Source organism: Poeciliopsis prolifica, unplaced genomic scaffold (genome assembly GCF_027474105.1).
Source record: "Poeciliopsis prolifica strain line A6 unplaced genomic scaffold, Auburn_PproV2 SCAFFOLD053, whole genome shotgun sequence".
Classification (NCBI taxonomy): Eukaryota; Metazoa; Chordata; class Actinopteri; order Cyprinodontiformes; family Poeciliidae; genus Poeciliopsis; species Poeciliopsis prolifica.
Genome location: NW_026562428.1, coordinates 290,957 through 315,950, shown reverse-complemented (window position 1 = coordinate 315,950; position 24,994 = coordinate 290,957). Strand labels below are relative to the sequence as shown.

The 24,994-nt window shown below is 39.2% G+C and overlaps 1 protein-coding gene across 1 annotated transcript in view; it reads right to left on the bottom strand.

The window, feature by feature from the left end:
• Positions 1–16,015: 16,015 nt before the first annotated feature.
• prkx (protein kinase X-linked) overlaps positions 16,016–24,994 on the bottom strand; it is a 31,825-nt gene continuing 22,846 nt past the window's right edge. Inside the window, exons 6-8 of the mRNA XM_055059195.1 lie at positions 22,442–22,499; positions 20,290–20,367; positions 16,016–18,116 (exon numbers count right to left, since the gene is read on the bottom strand). Of these exons, the coding sequence (XP_054915170.1) occupies positions 17,991–18,116; positions 20,290–20,367; positions 22,442–22,499 (262 nt within the window). The 3' untranslated portion in view covers positions 16,016–17,990. The remainder of the gene's footprint in view (positions 18,117–20,289; positions 20,368–22,441; positions 22,500–24,994) is intronic.

Below are 24,994 nucleotides of genomic sequence, written 5' to 3'. Positions count from 1 at the left end.
CCAAAGCTGAACATTCTGGTTAACATGGATCAAAACTGAAAACGATTCCCTTGGTGTGGTGGCAGCATCATGCTGAGGGCTGATTCGCTTCAGCAGCAACAGGAAGAGAATGTGCTAAATAGAAATGCATGCAACATTTCTCACATAATATCACATTTATCACGATATTTCTTAGGACTGAAACAATTATTGTGATTACTGAAATAATTGTCTGCAAATTTATTAATTCATTAATTGTTAGCTAGAATACAGAAACTCTGAAAATGGCCGTTTCTTGAAACAACAAGCAGAAAACTGTAGAAAAATATTTACACTTAGATGAAAAATCTTCTGTGAACAACAACAACCATGAAGCAAAGTTTGCTATTAAATGATAAAAAAAAAGAAACAGATTAATAGACTATTTTTGAGCCTCTTGCTTTCAATGCATTTTAAGAGGGTTAAAATGCATTAAACTAATTGGATTATTTGCTTATTTGTATCTTTTGATGTTCTAATGTTGTGTAAAAACATTAAAACTACATAATTTTTCAGGGATAAAATGCAGATTTATTTCCTGAAAAATCAGCATTAAGTGCAATTTTTGAAATTTGATTAACTGATTAATCATGAGAATTACTGATAGAATAACCGATAACAAAAATCACCATTAGCTGTAGCCCTAATATTTATAGACTTCATATATTATATTAATCATCGCTGCCTTGCCTCTTTGTTGTTCTGTTTGTGGCTCATGAGGCACAAAATGCTGAAGAGTTAAAAGGGGTGTGAATACTTTTGGAGGTACTGGATGATCAACGTTTGATAACAGCAGATCATTAATTTCATTGATGTTCTTGCAGATGATACTGTGATGGACATTTTGACACATCACTTTAAATGAGATGCAGGGAAACTTGAGCAGTTATTATTTCAGCCTCTGCAGCAGCTCCAGGTTTAACGGCTGAGAGATTTACAGGTCAGCTACTTGAAGCTGTTCCAGTGAAGAAAGAACAAGTTGACACTCTGATCCAGACCAAGCTGTCTAAACAGAGGAAGTGGACACCAAGCCAAAACTAAGAAGATTTTACAATCATCAGACTGTCTTACCTCCAGATTACCAATATTTTTGGTAATATAAAAACTGGAAACAGTTGAGGCATTTCCTCTCACAGAAGCAGAATTTTCTAGATGGGAGACCTGATGAAACCTCAGAGCAGAACCATAAATCTGTCATGGTTCATTAAAATCTGGATACAGAAATATAAAATCTTTGTGTTGTCATGTTTCTGTTAGTTTCTGTTTAAAACTTGACCAAGTTCATTTCAGCCAGCTAATGAGACTCAGTTTATTTCAATAAATTACAGGATCGATCCTCATCAATGACTTATGTAACAGCAACGTTCCTGAAAGAAAACATCCATCACAACTAACAATACAATACTAATAATTCATCTTCTCTTGGCACATTTTCTGAGCCTTTTAATTTAAGCCAGAAATGAGCAACTACCACAACTTCCATCTTGTCATCTAGAATTGATCAGTAAAATCCAGATATTCACTGGTTTTTATTATTACTCTTTTATTTTTTTATTTCTTCTTTATTACTTTCATCATTGATAATTGTTGTAAAAGGCATTTTGTTCCAATTCACTAAAGAGATTGAATAGGTGATACTGAGGAAATGGATGAGAACTTATAAACTTAAAGTAATTATTTTTCTCATTTTTGGCAAATACAGATGATTATCTTTATTTTTCTAAAGATAACCAGACCTACAACAGGAGGAGGAAGAAGTCTTCTTATCCAAAGCTTCAGCTTTCAGATGAATTTATGATTTAATCAGCCATCTAACATCAGAATGAACAGAACTGAATTCAAAGGAATGCTGGTAGCAGTGCATCGCTCATGGTGTTTATGATGTGGTCCCATTCAAATTTCACGTTCCACTCCTGCTTTGTGACATTTTCCATGCCTGTTTGTTGAAACCAAGAAAACTTCAACTCGTCCAGCTGAATGACTGAATGAGATTTGGCTCAGTTACATTTAATGGGTCTTCATAAAAGTTTTACTGCTTTAAATCAAAGTATAATTAGCCATCTCCATGAATAAATTATTTATTTTCATGAGGTTTGGTCTGTGATGAGAAGATCATGGACCACAGGAATTTGGTGGAAAAGCAACAATGTGCTTTCTGTGAAAGTCCTACAAATACTGAGGCTGTAAAAGTCTTTTCAAAGTAATTGTGTTTCAGCAGAGGAACGAGTTTTAATAGGGAGGAAGAACCAAAACCAATGGTTTGTCATGGCTTCTTACACCATTCAGAAACAAGAAAAAGCATCTTTAGTAGTTACACAACTGTAGGATGCAGGGCTGTATTTGCCTAAATCCCAGAATGTCCTCTGATCTGCAGCAGCAGATGCTTGATGTTTGTTTTTGAAAGAAATGAAGAAGTCAAGTTCCCTGACCTGAGACTGGAGCCGAGGGCCACATTCCAGCAGGACAAGCAATGTATGCTGGAGCTGCAACGGATCACATCCAAGCAGATTCATGTGATAAAATGGCCTAATCAAAGTCCAGACCTAAAGGCAAAAAACAAAAAACAAAAAAAACAGTGTCAGAAGGCAGACTGTGTTTTCCTTTGTCTCTATTAACAGACAGGATATCAAAGCGTAGTTGTGAAGTGGACGGTGTTTGTTCTGGACCCTCAGGGTCCCACATCTGAGTTTTGGAGGTGATGTGGGTTTACTGGCATCATCCTGTCAGAACCAGGAGTTGCTCACAGCCAAGTGTGAAGAGTTGAAATGAAACTCATCCCCCTAAATTTGTAACTAGTGGGAAGAAAAAGCTCCACACCTCCCTCTGGGTCAGGTAAAGGTTTCTACCTGAAGTGTAGAAGTTCGAGGCGTCTTGCTCTTGAGTGGTGGTGGGATGGAATCCTCAGTTATGTGCACATTGCTCTGTTCTGTTGTTATGAAGAAAAATCTGATCGAAGAAGAAAAGGATTTAATCCCAGATGAGCCCCCAATCTTGTTGCATCCCCTGCTTTGGTCTGATGGATGAAAGGGGCAGTGAATCAGGAGACAAGATGGCATTTAGGTGTTGATTCTCTGCCATGTTTTTAAGTTGATTTCTCTGCAGAGTGATAAAAGCTTCAGTTCTAGTCAGCATGATAAATAAAACAACACGGAAAGAAAATGCTAAATATACACACCTAAAAATAACCTCTCTTAAAAGCACAAAACAGGAAAAGATTCAGTTCAAGCAAAAGGACAAAGTGACTTTATTCAGGTCAGGGTCAAAGAGACAACAAGCCTGAGCCACAGCAGGCTGAGGGGCCACAGCAGGCTGAAGAGCCACAGCAGGCTGAAGAGCCACAGCAGGCTGAAGGGCCACAGCAGACTGAGGGGCCACAGCAGGCTGAAGAGCCACAGCAGGCTGAAGAGCCACAGCAGGCTGAAGGGCCACAGCAGGCTGAAGTGCCACAGCAGACTGAAGGGCCACAGCAGGCTGAAGGGCCACAGCAGGCTGAAGTGCCACAGCAGGCTGAGGGCCACAGCAGGCTGAAGAGCCACAGCAGGCTGAAGGGCCACAGCAGGCTGAAGTGCCACAGCAGACTGAAGGGCCACAGCAGGCTGAAGGGCCACAGCAGGCTGAGGGGCCACAGCAGGCTGAGGGGCCACAGCAGGCTGAAGTGCCACAGCAGACTGAAGGGCCACAGCAGGCTGAAGGGCCACAGCAGGCTGAGGGGCCACAGCAGGCTGAAGAGCCACAAGGCACCAAAGTGCAGCTTCACAGCCATCAAATAGTGCAACACAAGCAATTGGTTGGTGTGAACTAAGGATGCAGCATCCAATCACATTAGAGGAAACAGCCTTACTTCAATAGAAACATCTTGATTTACTGTCTGTTCCACTAATGATCTGTCCACAGCCTTCATGACTGGCAGGTGGTTCATAAAGTTTAGAGTTATCAGTTTAAGTGGCTCATACTTGACAGTGAAGAATAATCCAGACTATTTTTTCAACAAAAATCACAGTATGTGAAGAAAAGTGACATTTAAACCACCATGCAGGGATCTTTGCGTGTCTCTGACATGCAAAGCATGACTGGCTGCAGTTTGGACACAATGTCAACACTGATGGAAACCTAATGGATGCCTGGAAGGTTCTGCAATAAAATCTCAAACTGAAATCTGTTGGTGCATCCCGGTGTTCAGGCTGACTCCACAGCAGAAGGTTGAAAGATTAGCACTTCATTCTTCATTCCCTTTTACTGCTTTTAGTGAGCAAGGCAGCATAAGGTTAAGTAGGTTCCTTTAAGATTTATTCATACGCCTGCAAATTTCAGCTTCCAGCAGACAAGTTGCAAAGTAGTGAAAGATAGTGATGCTGCTGCTTCAACCATTAACGTCAGACAGCTTTATGCCAAAAGAGGGTTTTTCCCCTCTAAGTCATGGCTTGATGGATTCTCAGTCATGACCTTGTCAATCACAAGTACATTTACAGATATTAACATCTGTCGGGTTGTAACTTTGACAGATTCTGTCCGCTGGAATGGTTCTGACCTCATGTGAGAACCTGAGCTGAAGCAGATGATGGAGGAATGCTTTCACTTTTTATCACATAATATCTGTTATTTACAGCTGAAACTAGATATTTACATAATATAACAATAAAAAGACATGTTTTTTCTAGCTGTCTGAAGTTAAATCAAACCAAACTTGTTTTTATTTCAGCTTACTTAGAATTATGGAAATTATTTCCATTTACTAAATGCCAGAAAACGTAGTGAGGACATTTTTTAGAAATTGTTTTTGTAGATTTCCTTGAATTCATGCATTTTGGTCAGGATGAGACAGAACCGACTGTCAAACCTTCTGGGGTTCTGGTCCATTCCTCTTGACAGAACTGGGCTTTTTTTCACCCACACACACACACACACACACACACACACGCGCACACACACACACACCCACACACACACCCACACACACACACACACACACACACACGCACACACACACACACACACCACACACCCACACACACACACCCACACACACACACCACACACACACACACACACACCACACACACGCACACACACACACACGCACACACACACCCACACACACACCCACACACACACACACACACACACACACACCCACACACACACCACACACACACACCCACACACACACACCCACACACACACACACACACACACACGCGCACACACACACACACACCCCACACACACCCACACACACACACCCACACACACCACACCCACACACACACACACACACACACACCCCCACCACACACACACACACACACACCACACACACACACACACACACACACACACACACACACACACACACACACACACACACACACACACACACACCCATTCAGACATTAGGATTATAGCCAAACCAAAAACTTGAATTTATGCTCCTTAAGTGATTTCATAACCACTTTGACCTTATGCTTAAAGTTGTTGTCAGTTGGAAGACCACTTTGTGTCCAATCTTTTATTTTAGATGTTGCTTCAGTATTTCTCCATAATGTTCCTTCCTCATGCTGGTATCTATTTTATGAAGTGCACCAGTTCCTCCTGCAGCCAAACAGCACTACACCATGATACTGCCACCTCCATACTGTACAGTTGGGATGGTGAAATCATCCAGTTTGTCCTCTAACTGTAAAGACGGTCATTATGGTCAAACTGTTCCACCAGACCGGACAGGCCTCCAACAACGAAGCTCTTTAACTCTGTGTGCATCACAAACTGCAGTCTGACTTTTTATTTGACCTTTGAAGTAAAAACTTCTTCCTCACTGAGTGGCTTTTCAGAAAAAAGTCTAAAGACAATTGTTTAGGCTAAATCTTCTGACATTAAGACAAGAACAGTTTGATCAGATTTAACTTCAGACACAGAAAAAGTGTTTTTATTCATCCTGGTTTCAGTTTCAGTTGAGATTTTTGCTCAAAGGCACAATGTGTGGAGAAAATCTAACATTGCACATCATCCTGAAAGCTTCATCGCCAGGAGTAAACAGACTGGAAATAAAGAAAAATATCTTATTTTTGCAAAACCGAAAGGCGTGATCTTTTTGGATTTTTATTTACAAAATGTATCTGAATTGTGTTTAATTTCTTTTGTCTTGTGCAAAGTTTTCAAATCTGCTGCATCAGAAAGCCATTGGTGTTGCTCCATTGCTCTGATTGGAATGGGACAAAGTGTTGAACATTTCAATGGGTGTGAATACTTTTGTAATTACCGAGACGCTGTGTCAGACTGGAAGGTTCCCCTGTGCAGCTCTGGATCAGGTCAGTCAGTATCACGGACATCTGGCCTGGTAGAAAAACCTCTGGCCCCTCTTTGTCATTCTTAAGTTGAAGCAGCTATTAATATTTATAATCCATAATAGAGCAGTCCCAAAGGATTCAGCAAGACATAAAGTCTACTAAAACACTATTTAGTAAATTGAGGATTAGAACAGATCCTTTTTCATTCATGTTTTCCTTCCTGTGTAATTAAGAGGCTGCAGAGACAAAGGAGTGCCAGGTGACGTCTGCAGGCCGGGATGCCTCACAACTCCACTCAACTATTTAAGGATAACTGATTAAATCTGGGCTTATGGTTTTGAGGTTTTTATAACTGGATGGAAAAAATCTTTTAAATAAATACAAACTGAACCAAACAACTCCTAAACAAAAGGAAAATCATCACAATAAGCAGTGCGTAAAAAGTGTGGTTATGGTTTTCACCTTCTCATGGTGCAGTTTAGGGTTACTTGAAGTCACAATAGGCTATATATTTTTTATCTGTTAGATTTCTCTGCAGGAGAAGGAGGGTCTGGGTTGATTTTACCTCCGTCTGACATATTGGATTTAACAAACAAACTCCTATTTATTGCTGAAATGCTACTTGCAAGTTCGTTTGGTTTTATTTCAGGTATTTGCACTTGAAACTAGTCCAAAAATACTTTTGTGTTTTTACAGTGAAGCCCAGTTTAACAGCTGCAGCTGCCTGTCACCCAGTGTGACGACGTCTCTGCTCATTAATAATTAATAACCGTTTACAGCGGAAAAGCTCAAGATCTATATTTCCCTCTCTTTTCATACCTCATGTTATTGCTCTTACAGAGCAAACTGGCATGCAGAGGACTTGATGTCACCAGTCTGCAGGGCTGCAGCTGACTGGTTGCTGTGCTGGTGGAGCTGAAGGGCAAACTGCAGCTGGCTGCCAGCTGCTGCAGACCTGGGCACACATGAGTCAGAAACACTAATTATAGGAAGGACTGAGTTCATATACATTAAACACATAATCAGTCAACTATGTAGCATCACTATGTTACCATTCAGGGCAGAACATACTGCGATGTGAAGCTTCACATTAAAAAACTATGATCCACAAAATGAAAGCAAAAGGAAAACAGAGTGGACAAAACGTTTTCTGCCAGGGAGAAAACCAGTTAGAGGTTTACAGTTCCCACCATGTTCACATGTTAAAATGACCCAAAGTCCATATCGACACTGGATAAAGAGGAGAACAAAGAGACAGACAGAGGCAGAGAGATCACTAAATCTGACACTAAAAAATAAATAGATCTAAGAGAAAGACACAAAATTAACATAATTAACTAGAATTACTAAGGAAAGACTGAAGTAAAGAAAAATAAAAACAAAACAAATTAAACACTAAAGAATTAACAAACCTCAAAACATAGGATGGAAGGAATATAACGTTTATTTTAAAGATCATATTTCCTCTTCTTTCTCCTTCGACTCATTTTGAACTTATTGTTTTGTTTTTATGTCTGTTTCATATGACAACAGTATTGTTTAGAAGTGTTTTATAAGTTATAGTGTCTTGTATTTATTCTTATTTTTCAAACATATAAAAACAAAGAAAAATAGGACAAGAAGAAGCATGTGCACATGTGCATACCTCTTATCGCAAGTTAATACGTTCAATTTAATGTGAACAAAATGTGAAAAATGGGAATAATTAAGAATTTCTTTCTAAAATGAAATGATGTTTTTATTCAGTCACGTTGGTGATGCTGAAAGCTAAATATTCATCCTCCTTTAATGTACAGAGTCACTGAGCTTTAATTATAAAGTTCAATGTAGCAGACAGAGAAAAAATCCAGAGAGAAGCTGAGTGTGTTTGTGGCTCCACACTGGGAGGTCTTCCATGCGTCTGCAGGCTCCAGGAAAGGACCAGACAGACGTCTTGGTCACCACAAAGTTATGCAGATGAATAATGTGCAAACTGCAGTTGCATGGGAGAACACCTGTTTGTGAGCAGGCGTTCTGTAATGTTTGCTTGTCTCACTCCTGAAAGGTTAGGTTGTTTCTCATGACAACCTAACAAGAGTTGGATTTCCACTGCATAATGCCGTAAACTTGTTGCTTCAATTATTTGTTTTCATGGTAATAAAGCAGCACCCCTGTTCCTGTAGCTCCCAGTGGAGCTATCACAGTCTCTGACAATAACTTCACATATTAGACACATTCACTCATTCAGTAACTCCCTCCCCCAGGAGCAGCATCCTCTCAGCTGCATCAGCTCCCCTGGGCAGCAGCCAGCCTCAGCTGGGGGAAGGGAATCCAGCCAGAACCATTTGTCTCCATCAGCAGAGGGACATGTCGACAGAGAATCATGTTCAGCGATCCATAACGGTTCATACCCTAAGAGTTTACAAACTGTTGTTTGTGCAGAGCTGCAAAAGAGCAGGCAGAGAGCCAGGTTTTCTGAAATTCCACCCAAAGCAGAGGAAGCAGGGATAGAATTGGTCATTTTCCAGCATCAACCAGTTAGAGACCAACAAGGTCTCTGACTGGTTGACACTGGTTGACACTCACAAGAGTGACTAATGAGTCACTCTTGTATCATAAATGAGAGAAAACATCTCCACTCCCACCAGCATGGGAAAGTCTACATAGTCATAATCAGGTTAGTAGGTCAAAAATTCTATGAATTTCCATGCCTGAGCTCAATAAATGTGAAAATAAAAAATTAATACTAGGCAGCTGAAAATCTAAGAGAAATTAATTTATGGGAATCTAAGCACACTGGAAAAACGCTTCCTTGAACCAACTAAAAATCAGTGAAGGAATTCAAGTGAAATGTTCTCTTAAGACCTAATAGTCCGGCACCTTACACAAAGATTTAATCCTCTTTCTCTACTATTTTAAACATTGGTCTTTAATTGCTTGTGAATAAAATAGTGATTTGACAAAACCAAACTACTACTACTAAAAATAATGGTAATATTATCAGTCATCAAAGATGTTTTGTAAAACACAATGGTAGTGAATGGAAGCATCTAGAAGTCTCACTTTTACTTCACTTCCACTTTGCTCTCAGTGGAAACATTTTCAATTTTAAGCTTTTACTGGCAAATGTGTGTGTTGATCATGAAGTTCATAAACAGGATCATAATATATTTTCCTGGGTGGAAGTGAAATCCCAAGTTGACTATATCTACCAATTTACAACATTTCATGTAAAATTCCATATTGTAAATTGTAATATTACATTATTGCAGCTTTTGTAATGTTACAAAATGTAATGTTAATGTTTGGAGTTAAACCTAACATTAGGGTGATGGTAAGGAGGTTTTCCAAACTTAATGATTTGCACGCACAGATTTTTCATTAGTCATTGAGAATGGAGTCACATTTCTTATCAGGTGATTTGTCTGATGCAATTAATGTTTTCATGTAACAAAATGTACTAATTTTGATATCTCCTAATTCTAGCATACAAACATTTTATTTTTGAACAGAGTCTTCCTATTTAGCAGATTTTTTTCATAATTCCAATTTGCACAAATTTAATGTCAATGGAAACAGATTCTCACCTCATTTCTGGCCAATAACAAACTTCTTGGCTGAATGGCAAGCGTTTTAAATCTAAATCTGGAAGAGGTATGAATAATTTTGTGATTAATTATGGGTTCAAAAGAAGTTTCATGAATGTTCCAGACAGTAGCTGGAAAATTCCATGAAAGTTATGAGAAGTACTTGGTAAAAAACATCAGCTTCTGACAAAAAGATGGAAAAACTGTCAATGAGATTTCAGCGAGACGCAGAAGAAACAGAGGAATGTATTCAAGAGGGACTAGCTAAGTTCTCTGAAGCTGGCAGGGTAAAGAGGTTCATGTTTTATAGATGGTATGATAAAATAGGATGAATAGACTTTTCATAAATGGTGGAACTAGATCAAAAGTTTGGGATTTCTGTGAGTCTGGAGGCTGAAGATGAACTGCTTCCCTGCAGGGCAACAAAACTGACACAGTTAGCTGTTAGCGTCACTTCGTGTGATGACAGCCAGGTGTTTTCAGCTTCATGCGTCTCCCAACAACACAGCTTGGAGTTTCACAGGAAGTCGACAAGATGTGAAGTAAATACTGACTGAGACCTGAGAAAAACCCAGCACTGCTCTCCACAGCCCTGCTCTTCTTGAAAATGTCCGTTTTAAACAGACACCTTCAAATTAAACTGCCAGTTTAATGAAAAATAGAAGCTTAATGTCTGAACATCCTTTGCTGTTGCTTCTAAACAGAATAAAAAAGGTTTTAAAAGACAAAATTGTTGAAGTGTAATTTTTTGAGGGACTCAGCAACCTAAACTAAACCTATAAACTGAACGTGACAAAATGTGAAAAAGTTGAAGGTTTATGAAGTTCAAGCGTACATCGTCCTGATGAAATCCTTTAGGTTGTTGAGCAGTTACCTTTGTTTCACCAACATAATATTTCTGAGATTAGTCTCCAAATGCGGGAATACAAGCAGGAAACTGAGTTGTATTTGGCAGTTGTTTCTGTAAATGCAGCAAATATTAATATTAGTTTTAACTTAATGCATATTTGATGCTCTGGAACCTGAGGGGAGATGGCAGCAAACTGAAGTCACTCTTGGAACAAATGAAAATACGATTCTCCTCCTCCCAAGCAAACCGTGAAGGATTACGGACGACACATGCTTGGGTAACTGCAGACAGAAACCAGAGCCAGGCAGTGAATCATGGTAAACATGGGCTTCTTGTGAGCAAGCACAAGAGAACACGGCCCTGCAAGTGATCTGGGTTAACAGGATGCAGCAGTGAAAGATAGAAGGCTGAGGAACATATGGAGACTGTATCCTGGCACCCAACAGCAGATAAACACACTGAGCTCATGGACGCTCCCACAACTTCTACACATAAAGATCTGTTTTTACGTATTACATGGTAGTTCAATGCAAAAGTAAAACTAAACATTTCCATTCACACACAGAACCAGTTTCCTCATAGCTGCAAGCTAAACTTTTTATTTAGGAATACTGAAGTCATTATGACACCTCAAACACTTTTTCCTTGAAAAAACTGACAAACCCAGAACAGGACCAGGAAGAGAATCTAGTTTGTTTTTGGGACTAATTTGAAACAAATTGTGCACCAACATGGACTGAAAGGCCACTCAGAGAAAAAGAAGCCATTACAAAGGAATATATAACAAAGGTAACAAATGCACTCAGGGAACTAACATTTTTATTTTTTGGAGAGATTTCCTGTGGTCTGATGGAGCTGAGTTGAAATGTTTATGTGGAAATACTGGAGAAGGATGTCAGTGCCAGAGGCCTTCAGACCTGACCCAGATACACAAGTTACTGCACAATGGGTCACATCGGCAGCTGACTATTGTGGAAAGAAACCCAAAATATTTGACTCAAGTCAGACTGCTTATATGGCATTTTTTCTGAGGAAATTAGTCTGAAAACACAAGCTTCCTCATAGTTAGATTTTTAGTGACAACATCAGGACATATGTGAAAACTACAGGAAAGACCCAACTTTTATAGGCCATTTGACATCAATGACGTTGCCGTGGAAGACTGTGATGACACGCTTCTGCTCGACTTTTCCAACTACAGCAGCGTTAGCAAACACAGCTGTTATCAACAACGGGCCAAAGCAGGATTTTCACAAGCATGTAATGGAATAAAATGAGGATGAGGATCAGTTTATGACTTTGGGTCAACATTTGTGATTCGTCTGGAAACTCAACATGTGATCCAACAGTTGGTTTGGATTGTTAGAGATAATAATTAGCAGGAAGTGCTAATTATTAAGTGTTAGTTCCTGATAATGATGACCATCATAAAACCAAGGTAATGAAACTGAGTTCAGCTTCCCTATCCTTAACCCTTACACTAACCCTAGCAGATGTTTGAATCTCTTAACTTCTAACTTCATTCAAAATGACTAATCAAAAGCAAACTGACAGCTGCTGGATGTTCTGAGGTATTGAGTTCTGCTCTTTATAGTTCAAGTAATGCAAACAATCAAGCTGTTCAAAAAACCTCGGGAGTGAACGTGGAAGTGGATTATTTTTTTAAATTTAAACAATAATGGAGTGTGGAGAGTTTCTGAAGGCACTGATCTGTGCATGTCGCTGTGAAACTCAGCAAACAGACCTGACCCATCCATCATCACCCAGCTCAGCATCTGGATGTGATTGAGCCGCTCAGTGCCCCGGATCATCTGGAGACACCAGTAGGACTGAAGTCATTCAGCTTCCCCCAAAATTCTTTAGTTTGCTTTGAATCGTTGCCTGACATTTTATTCCCAGCCCTCACATTACTTCATTTTTCTCATGGATTTTCATTTTAGCTCTGCCCTCCCTCCCTCCCGGCCATTCAGCCAGGACTGTTTGCAAATTAAAATCACTTAGCCTCCTGACTCTGCTGCTGCCCTGGCCTTCCACTGGTATCTCACTGTGGAAAACCATGTAGGACTCCACACCGCCCTGGTGGAAGAAAACATTAAACATTGTGTGATGGCTGTGAGACATCCATCATTGTGCTGCTGGCCAGCAGCACTATCAGGCAGCTCTTTCCTTCTTCATTCAGCCAGCTGTGAGCCAGTGAATCATCCATATTCCTGACAGCTAATGCGTCTTCTTCACAAGCCTCCATATCTGGGTCTGAGTTTAACTGTGTGCAGATGGCCTCACACTCAAACTCAATCGCTAAAACACCTAGCACACATGCCAAGGAGGATGTTTAGATTCCACTTTCTAGAAGGAGAAAAGATTAAATTCCTACCCTGTTGCTCTCATCCATCCCATTATGAATCATGAATAAGTCAGTGAAAACATCCAGAACCGTCACTGATGTGTTATCATGGAAATTTGGCCACCTCACACTTTGCAGTCTGGTGTTGGAACATCATCCATTCATTACTTTTAAAAGTGTGTGAGTGTGTATCTTCACATCTCTGCAGCAGTAGCCGAGTGTCCAGGCATTCACCAGTGTGTGAAACCCTTTTCTCCTTTAAAGGTTCTGATATGAAGAGCTGCAGCACAGACATACTAATCTGTTCAGATCTGTTTTTATCTGACACAATTCTCCTTTTGGTTTTTTGATACATTTGTGGGAGGTATCTATTCTTAAGTTGTTATAAACATGTTGCATATATCAAATATGACTTAAAAGAATTAAGATTTCATATTTTAACACATTGAAATTGAGCTTGTGTCTTTAAAAACTCCTGCTCTTTCTGGAAGTCAACCGAACATGGCTCCTCTATTAAGCCTTTAATAAAGTTCTTACCTGCATTGAGAAGTAGACAGGTGAGGTTCTTCACCTGAAAATGAAGGCTTACTCACTTCCTTCAAAGGGACTTTCTACATCTCTCCAAGGTCTCTGCTCTCCTCTCAGGCCTCTCTTGACTGTCGCAGGTCAGGATGCTCTGATATTCAGAAACTGCTCATGAAACGTAAACCTCATGAAAATGCTGAATGCTCAGCAACAAATGAAGAATGTGTTGGCACAGTCTGAACCGCTTTGAAGTTGTTTGACTGTTTTTATTTCCTGTCTAACAGGAAATAAAAATCCATCCATTGTGTTGTGGAATAAATGGTTCACTCTAAAACTAGAAGTAAGGTTGACCCTTTAACCTTCCTGTTGTTTGAAATCAAATTAGAAGTTAAAATGACAAGATCCACATGCTGCTCCTACCAAGAGGAGACTGCTCACCTGCCACTAGAGTGATGTAACTAAAACATGTTGGGTGGCAGTTCAGTAACAGTCATTTATCAAATATACTCAACTCTTCAGTTTATGGATTTGCATGGCCAGTTGGGGCTTCAGCTCCTTGCACAGGATCCAGCATCACACTGTGCTGGTTTTTAAACGTGGCACAGTACAGGTCACCGACGATAGATTGGAACTTACCCACGTTTGATGCAAAAAACTCAGCAATGATATATTAGCAGTTCTGCTAATATAATAGCACTGTTAGCCTCAATCGCTAATTTCAGTTATAGAATGTTGAAGGAAAAAAAAACAGTGAGAAGTAGTCTTGTTTTCTTTTTAAATCAAACAATTTCATTTCATTAGATTTGTTCGTTCTGGACTTTGACTAGGCCATTCTGGGAGTGTATGCTATAAAGATCCAGCTTAATTTAGGTTTTGAAGAAAAAACATTCACTCACTGTGACACAGCCACCATTCTGTACTTATTTGTGTAAGTCTATCACAAAAAACATAATAAATACACTCGTTTGTTTTCATAACACAATGAAAAGTTAATGAGGTGTGAATACTTTTTCAAGCTTCTGTAAATGTTTGGGTACCTGATAGACAGAAAGACTGGCTCTGTGCTTTTCAGCTCATTTTACAGTTTCATATAAACAAGTTGAATCTGGAAATGGATAATGGCAGATTATGGCATTAGTCACCCTACATTGTTGCTCCTTTGTGTGCAGATGAATAGTGTGTGTTATCTGAAAAGAACTCGATGACTCTGTTCTGTCTGCCTCGCTGTGTATTCATGCTGTTCTCTGAAATCTGAGCTCGGGGATTAGCTGCATTACACCAAAGCCACAGAGGCTTTTAAACGTCTGTGAAAGCTTTATTTCCCAAATGTGCTACTTCCATTTTGTAAATATAAAAGCTTGGCTTGAATGCGAGGCAGAGTGGCTGGCCTGCACAGAGATGCTGAGATGAGAAGACAAAAGGAAGAGGCTGGACAGGAGACGATGAGAAAAGACGTGTCTCTTTCTCATTTCCATTCATGAAACATTTCACACAAACATGCAGTGCTTGGGAAACTCAGCAATAAAAAAAAAAAAAAAAAAAAAAAAAAAAGAACAGTTCTGTATATTTTTCTTATATCCCATTTTCTTACAAGCGCATCATGATTATAAGCAATAAAAATGGGCGTGGCTAAAGATTATCCAAAACCATTTTTAGTTCCTGGTTCCTTTAACAGTTTAGTCTTTTCTTGTAATCAACTTTTTCATGGCTTCAGTTAAACAGAATCAGGCTGTTGGAGTGCAGCTCTGTGTGCAGAAACTAATAGTGAGCATGTGATACATGCTCACTATTAGATGTGAGCACGAATACTTCCACTTCAGATGTGATGTATCACATCTGAAGTGGAAGAAGTTCAACGGGGAAGTGATTTTCTTTTTTTAAATTATAGGTCAAGGACCAAAAAGTCCTAATAATCTACACATTAATGTTGTTTATAGACTATTTTAAAGAACAAAGCACCAAAAACATGAATGACTATTATTGTGACTATTACTGCTATGTATTTATTGGGACACTATACTAAAATACCAGAGAACCAACATGACATAAGTGAGTCACAGCAGGTCCATTCACCTGCCAGACCAGCTGGGTTAGGGTCTCGTCAGAAGTGTTCATCTCCATGTTAATACTTTTTGACAAACTGCTATGTATTTATTGGGACATTATTCAATAGACTAACACAAAGTAGACCACAGTCATGAAGTGATTCAAAGACTAGATGGTTTCAAAAGTTCTGACAAGTCGTTTGTGAAACACGGTGATGGTAGCATCCTGCAGAGGGAACCTGTCGTCTCCATTGCAGCTTCCATCCAATCTGACTGGAGTTGTTTGATGAAGAAGAATAAACAAAAGTTCCAGTAAAAATGGAGACATCCCCCTGCAGGCCTGCAGCTGGAACTACATGGCTCTACAAGAATAAAACTGCACATACATTTAGCAGATTTTTTATTTATAAAATCTTTCCACTTCACAATGATGCATGACAATGTTTGTCTTTTGCATAAAACCCTAATAAAATAAATGAAAGTTGGTGGTAAAATGTGGAAAAGTTCAAGGAGTGGGAATATGTTTAGGAAACAAAGTGGAACCAGATACTTCCATCTACTGCATAAAAACACACAACCTGTTCTCTGTGACCGACATGAAATCAGAAGAAACTTTTTCGTTTTCACACTAGTTAAGCCTAATTAAAATAGCCAGAATAATGAGAAATGTGTTTAAATCAATCTCTATCACTTCTACGGAAGTCTTTTGACTCTCAGTCATTTGTATCAAAACTGCAACTTCCTCGATATCTAGAGAAGATGCTTCAACATTTTCATATAACATTCTTTCCTCGTTATGTCATCTATTTTGTGAAGTGCACCAGTTCCTCCTGCAGCAATACACACCATCCCAACTGCACAGTTGGGATGGTGTGTTCTTCTGAGTGGAATTCTTGTCATTATGTCGAAAATATTACAAGTTCCATCAGATCGCAGAAATTAGCATCTTTGTTACAAAATACATTTCCAATTTGTTTGGCATTTAATGTCACCTTTAGACTGATGACTTCTTCTTCTCTGAGGGGCCTTTCAGACATGGCCCTGGATAACCAGCCTCAGGATAACCAGCCTCAGGATCATTTATCAAGGCCTTTAGCTTTGGGTCTGGTTTTCCCAATGCAGTTCATACCTGCAGATAACTGAGCAGATGAACTTGGACTGTTAACTTAGATCCAGATGCAAAAAAATCCTTAAAATAAGTTGACAGTCATGCCTTTGTTTAACCTAAATTAGAGGCTTACATCATCTATTAGGTCAGGGGTCGTCAAATCCAGGCCTTGAGGGCCCGTGTTCTGCAACTTTCAGATGCGTCTCTGCTTCAACACATCTGAGTCAAATAATGAGGTCGTTAGCAGGACTGTGGAAAACTTGACTGCACACTGGGGAGGAAATTCAGTGATTTCATTAAGGTGTGTTGGACCAGGAACACATCAAAAAGTTGCAGGACAAATTTTAAGACCTCGGTTTTACCTGTTTGACTGAAGTAATATTATTGTGTGCAAACCTTTGAATTTCAGGAAAGCTACCAAAAATCTCATTATTGAGGCATCTAGCAAATAGAAATAATTTAGGTAATACAAAGTGACATAAAACAGGAAAAGATTAGACGGATCTAAAGTTCCACAGAGATAAAAACAGTCGTATGTTTTTGTACAGGAGATGTAGAAATGAGGTTATCACTATATTCAAGTCCTTTGGCTGTAATGGAAGCTGCTGCAGAGGTATGAGGGCAAATAACAGAAGAGCCAGGATGTTTAGCAATCTGCTCTCAACACATCCTCACATGTACTTGGATTAGGCCGACCATGAAGGTGGACGTCAAGGGAACTCTACGTGACTGTGACATCGTCTGCATCACACTGATGTAAGGCACCTTCCTGAGAGCTACCTGTCACGTGTTTTCCAGTAAAGTGTCTGAGCACGTACAGTACGAGAAGTCAGCCAGCACCAGTCTGGAGTCATCTTCAACAGGACTTCATGGACATTTTAAAAAGAGACAAACTAGAAAACATGACAATATAAAAAAGACCTGAATATTCTAGAAAGTAACAGTCTTTTGGTTTTAAAAGAAACATTTTTTTGCATATGAACAGGCTCAGAGAAAAAAAAAACAACACTCAATATATAAAAAAAGGTTCAAACAGTAACGGTGTGACTGAATTCATATAAATTAAAAAAAAAAAAAAACTATAAATTTGAGTGGTTTCACACGTCCCAGTATTTCTCTGCAGTTCTTATTTTAGGGTTCAATGTTAAGGGAAAAGATGGGACTCCCCTGCTTTTGATAAAGTGATAATTTCCATGATAGTAGCAGGAGCAGCAGCATTACAACTCAATGTGTCCATCCATCAGTTGTCCTTAGAAGTTCTTGAAGATCTCCAGGTCCTTCGGAGGCACAGGAGTGTCTTTCTTCCAGTCATCATCTGGATATATATCAAAGTTGGACGTATCACCCTCGTGAGACACTTTAGGAACTATTGGAGGCTGAGGATGCAGGAGAACAGAATGAGAACAAGCTTGTTTATGGTAAGTGACCTTCAGATCAGGGTCACTGCAGCAGGACAGTGATCTGAGGCACAACAGATAGTCCACCTTCAAATGGGTAGAAAAAAAGCAAACTAAAGAAAATGGTCTAGTTAAAGTCTGGCTTATATCTGTACAGTCTTCCAGTGTGGCAAATATGTTTTGGGGGGCAATTACTGTTTCATATAGAGGCGGGTGTGAAATGAGCTTTTTGCAGTTATTCAGGTTGTCTTTGTCTGATTTCACCAGTAGCTCAAATATTTATTTAAAAATCAGTTGCTATCTTGTTTGTGAACTGAAAACATTAAAGTACCTCGATTTACAAATTGCATGGAAAAGCAACAGGAGCACATGAGAATGATTCAGTTCTAAACTCCAAAGTGAGGGTCTATGAATGTCAGTAACCAAAACCAACCTTAGTCAGCTGAACTGGAGCCTCACTAGCTCCAGTTCTTTCAGAGGAACAGCACAATGAGACGGAAAAGCTAGAAAATTTCCCAATATTGTATCCCATTTCTGTGACAGGAATGCACTCATTCAGGCCAACAGTGGGGCTCAGAGATTGGGTTAGGTGCGGCAGACCTTCAGGCCATCTCTGCCCTCTTATCAGGCAGCTAGAGCAAAAATTGCTGCAAAGGCTGTAATCCACCCAGAATGAGAGGTTAGAGCTAAGTCATCTTGAACCTAAGGCTGTCCCTTGACACGGCCTACTTTGGTGGAAGCACCAGAATCAGATCTGACGCTGTTTAACATTGTTGGAGCAGCAGGGAGTCTTTCATCCAGCTACAAAGGAGATGAGAGGTTGTCAGTCCTGTTTCCAGGAAGAGTTTATATTAATGCTGACCAACTTCCACAAACCACAGAGAGCAGGAGGAAAGTGCTACATGTGAGATATGAAATAAAATATTTGGATAAAATGTCCTTATTACTGTGCTCTGTACTGAGTTGAATTGGTTCCCATTACATTGCATTCATTGCAATAAGAGACACTCTTAGGGTTTCTACACATTTTCAAACCCTCCGTTTCTGAGTTTTCTTAATACAAAGTTTCTGGAGTGGTCAAGTTTGAATTAAACTGATGGACCCAATCCATTTCTTAATACCTACACTTGAAATATATTAAATGCTTCAAATTCCACTAGACTGCAAAATCTGTTCTCAATCTGAATTGTGACATGAGACAACTGTTCCTCACTTGCTCTATTCATTTTTATTTGGCAGGATGTTCCTGACCCAACTTCTACAGTTTTGTTGTTGGATGTTAAAACCTCAACAGTCAACTAAGCTATATTTTTCTGTCACATCAACATTTAGTTGGGGGTTTGTCTTGGATTCTTGAGTGTCTTAAGCTACAGCCTTAAAAAAAGTAAGAAGGTGTGTTTTGGTGGCAACAAGAACCTAACAGAAAAACTAACATGTTATTGAGTTGTGAACACCTTTCTGTCGCACCAAATCAGACACCTGATTCACACCGAGAGCAGTGTTTCCCCACCCTGGTCCTCAAGGCTCACTGTCCTACATGTTGTAGAGATTTCCCTGAATGATGTGCCTGATTCAACTGATTGTAATTCAAACACCTGTTAATCAGTCATCAATTGAAATCAGCTAGACTGAAGCAAGGACCAGTGTGGACTGCCTTGAGGACCAGTGTGGACTGCCTTGAGGACCAGTGTGGACTGCCTTGAGGACCAGTGTGGACTGCCTTGAGGACCAGTGTGGACTGCCTTGAGGACCAGTGTGGACTGCCTTGTCTAGGTCAGTGTTGCAAAACACTGACCTTAACAACAATTTGAACATTAACAGATTTTATTTTGAAGTCTGTTTCATGTAGTTTACTTTGGAACCTGTTCAAATTGTTTTGCTGTCAATAAAAAACTGAGGTTGGCTGATATTTTCGGTATTCAATTTGATTTTTTTTATAGGACAGACATCTTCAGGCAGCACACTGCTGTGTTCAGAAGTTGACAAACAGTCGGCCTTGCTGCTTGTCAGAGTTACAGGTTATGCTGGTTTACACAGAACAGACCAAGAAGACGGACAAGAAACACTGACTAGCAGATACACAATGTCATTTTAAGAAGTCTGGCACAAAAATAAAAACAAGGAAAGAAGACATTACATGGCTAGGTCCTACCTTAAGTTTCCTCAAAGGAACAGCTTCCCAGTCAACCGTCTTGAACCATCGATGCTTTTTCACATCATCTGCTCCATTCTGAAACATGAAACATGGAGGTTCATAACCATGACACTGTGCTGTAAACAGCCGTCAGCTGGATTAATCTATGAGCCAGAAAAAGCCATAACATAGTCATACAGTAAGTTGAAGGAGTTGATACACCAAGGTGAGATATCACAAAACATAGAATCAGAACAGAAATTCTTTAACTGTTCTTATGCTTTTTCTAATAGACACTAATAAGGCTATATTTATCTTCTGTGATGCAAATTTCTTGAGATGCCTAAAACTAGATCTAAGTTTCTAACCGCATAAAAAGATAATATAGCTATGCACAGCATAAAAAAACATGGACATGTATTTTTCAGATCAATACTGAATCTAACTAAATTTAGGTCAGGATCAACAAGATTATTTCTGTTTGCTATAAGCCAGATTCTTTTTTTCTTTCATTTTTAAAGATCAGAGGCTTACAGTTCTGTGTATGTAAACAATTTAGGAAATCCCAGATGACTATGTCATTATTTTATAAGCTTGTGATAGGTTACTTCACGTCACTGGAGTTAAGGGGGACACGTGTGTATTTTAAGGCAACACCTCAAACTCACTAACTCCTTGTATGACATCATGCGAAAAAGATGATTTAATATTGGAAAAATGTGGCGTCACTTTTATACAGTGGATGGAAATATAAGGCTTCACTTCCAAAACCATTTGTCCTTGGCATTCTGCAGCGATTTGATGCGTTACATTTGGATAACTACAAATGTATGTAATTAACACAAACTTATAAACTCACATTACAAAGTCAACCAGTACTAGTAATAAATTTTTTAATTCACTGGATAGAAATAATGACTATATATCATGATTTAAAATATGACAATATGAGAACTGAGCTGAGAAATCTAGTGAATTGTTTCATCTTGTGTTTACTAAAGCAACAATTTAATAACAAAGCAAAGCCTTTTATCAGCAGATTGTGATTAAATATGCTAAAAGTGTGGCAGCATTGTTCAGCTTCTATGCATCAATAAGTGAGCGGTGTTAATGAGTGCTGTGACTCTTCTCCAGAGGCATCTTGGCACTCAAATCAATATCATCCTGTCTGGGATTATGTGGAGTTAATCTCGGTCTTCAGTAAGCTATTTGTTTTTGAAGAGCAGCTCCTCACTCTAACTTTCATTAAAATAATCTACATCTGGAATGGAAATCTACACACTTCCATTTTGCCAGTTTGAATGAATGCAGCAGAAATGGGCTGAAATAGGACAATTTCTACAGCTAATTGTCTGCAGACGACTTCTGGCATCTGGACGTCTTTGTGTACCTTTGATCTTGGCTTTATTTTTCATGTACACAAACACTGACTTAAATATGGTTCTATAGTTATTAAAGAAAATCCCAAATTACACAGACTCTTTCAGTTACTATTTTTCTCAATTATTTTAAAGTTAAGGTCCAATACGAACCTGCTGGGAATTTCTAGAATCCCAAGGCTCTAGATTTGAAAGAAAAAGTTATTTGAAAGAAAAAAATTAACAAATAATTTTAAATAAATAATAAATAATTTAATTAGTTAAATTATGAAGAATTAGATTATCTTTGCATATAATAAATGCAATCATTATTTGGGAACTCATTCTTGTATTCAAGTGGGTAAATTTTGCTTAAAATAAAAATGTGTTTGATGAACAAAGGCATCACAAAATATAAAAACATAAGAAATCTGAAAGGAGGGCAACACTTCATTCCTTATGGTCTTCCCAGATTGCTGAGCAGCAGCAGTTACTTCTTCATACTGACTGCACTTTCTCTACAATTGATGTTTGGCCATCAGGCCTGATCGTTTGAATGAATTAAATGATGTTTCTCTCAGGAAATGTCATCATTTGCATTTAATTCAGTCATCCAGCCTTTTAAAATTGCAAAAACACAAGTCAGCCTTTTTGGTACACTTCCCGTCATTTGCGAGTAATTGGAACCATGTGGTGCAGCCCTTCCTGTACTGTCCTAGTCCTCAGACTGTTGACGTCAGGCCGTCTGCTGAAGGTATGAAACATAGCGAGCTGCCATGTGGTTCAGGAGACAGGAAGTCTAACCAGCTCACCTTCATGTTGCCTAGCCGTCTGGCTCGGTCAATGACCAGAAATTTCTTGATGAGGTCTCTGGAGGGAGAAAGAAACAAGTCAGTGAATCTACAGCATAGAGTGTCTCTCTGAAGGACCGTTTCCTCTCAGACTATCTAAAAGTCCTCGCAGCACTGTCAAAATGACAAATGCGTCCTTTTTAAAGCAGTTTGACAGCCTGTGAAAGTGGATGAAGGGTTGCTTCCGATATAAAAAACTACAATGAAGACTTCTGGAGGCATAAAAAGGTATTAAAATGAAAATAATTAACAAAAAAGGAAGCATGAAGTTTAGGAATGAAATATAATTCCTGCTGCTGAGCAGCAAGCTCTAGATAAAGGTGTGTATCTCACATCCGATGAGCTACTGGAACACTCATCAATACAGCAACTGGATGTTGACGCATCAGCTGTTTGAGTGTTTCCCTGCCTGAGACAGGTGACACATTTTCATCTATTCCAGAAGGAAAATATTTGTGTTTTTGTTTCCCATTGAAATTCATCAGGACATTGTTGAGACATTAAAAGAAAAACAAGAAAACAAGAAATGCAGTTCATTTTAGTTTTACGCTTTTATCGCTCCTTTTGTTTACGGTGCTTCTAACATGGGAGCAAATGGAACATGCAATATCACTCAGATATTTGGGTGTTCGCTGTTGGAGTTGCGTTTACTGTGAGTCATTCACTAAGTTTCAGTTTGCAGACAATGCAGAATGTTGCAATTCTCAGAGCATGGCTCGTTTTATTGCTGCTTAAACAAAGGATCGGTGCCAAACTCCAAATGAGACATGTTTTGTTATTTCCGTCACTTAGAGCTGGTTCAGTCTCATTTTGAACCAAAGAAAGGTTATCAAGAGTCATTCATGTTCCTACTTTTCTTGGCAGGGTGGCTCAGCACTGCAAAGGTGAAATCAAAACATCCTGCAAGAAAATAACATATCCAGACTCCTAACTCCAACAGAAAGAAAGAGAAAGATGGAAAAAGAGCAAGAAAGATAAATATAGAAAGACAAAAAGATTAAAAGAACAAGACTGAAAGAAAGAAAGACAGGACTGAATATTAGAAAACTCTTTAAAATGAAGTACTCTAGTGTATTTTAGATGAAACTACTGAATGTTACATATTTTATCAATGCCACAAACTGAGGTGGCAGCTTCTCCATCCAGAGACACAAACATCACGAACTGAAGGAGCTTAAAGCTTCAACTCAATGCAGAGTCCACATGTTCATAACAATGCTGCTAATAGAAGCTGACTTCCTGACTAATGCCCAGTCCTGCTGGCTTGTTCCTGTCTGTGTGATTATGCTGTGCTGCAGCAGAGGCAGCGTGTTGCCTGCAGCCTCTGGAAGGCCTCTTAATGCTTGATGGATGGGAGTGTGTGACGTGGAACTGTGGAAATGTGATAAAAATGTTGGAAATATAAAAAATTCTTCTGCCAGCTATAAGATAGATGGCTTTACTAGGGACGGCTGTGAGCTGGTTGAATTATCAGGAGAGCTGTGTGTGGGGGAGTGTGTGTGTGTGTGTGTGTAGTTGGGTACTCCACAGCAACAGAGATACACTCACAGCAAGACCCCCGTTCTGTAATCTTAGCCATTCCTGCAACTCAAAATTAGTCCGTGTGTGTGTGTGTAGGTGTGTGTGTGTGGGGGGGTGTGTGTGTTTCAGATAGGACAGCAGCTCTCAACAAGTCAGGTGTGTCATTAGGAACTCCACCCAAAGCTCTGCTTTAGTTGTAGGGTTCTTACTGAGCACATGTAAAGGAACACTGGGACAATTAGAAACACTCAAATATGACAGGAGGTCAGAGGTGACATCAGTAGGAACAGATACAGAACAGCTCCACCTGTTGGTGAGTTTCAGCAGTGCCTGAAGGAACACTTAGCTCTGACCCTTTACTGGATGTGACTAAAGTAGATTAGATTAGAACTTAGATCATTTGCATTAAGGGAGTCCCCTTAACGTAACAAACATGAGTCCAATGTGGCTGTTTCCTATATGTGAAAAAAAATATAATAATTATATATATATATATATATATATATATATATATATATATATATATATATATATATATATATATATATATATATATAAATACATATATATATATTATACATTATACCTGAAAAGTCTGTTTCCCTCCATCGAACAGAAAATTGTATTTTTTTCCCAAGTAGCTTTGATGTGATTGCTGTTATTTCCAGGCACGTAAAGCTTTAAATCAGAGATTCTCAAAGTGAGAGTTGGCTCTCCATGGAGGGCAGCACAGCTTCACAGGAGGAATAAAGATGAGGAAATACTACATTGGTTATCAAAAGAATAACTGAAATGTTTGCTGCGAGGCTGAAGAACTCAAGACAACTCAAGACCTGAAATGTTCAGGACAGTAATGTGTAGCATGATTATCTGTAGTGCAATATGTGCCTATCCTGTCTGACTTTTTATCTATAGCCCCACAAGACTGTCAACACCTTCAAGTTACAAGTGGCACCATAAAAGCAAGGTCCACTTTTAGTCTTCATGTAACCA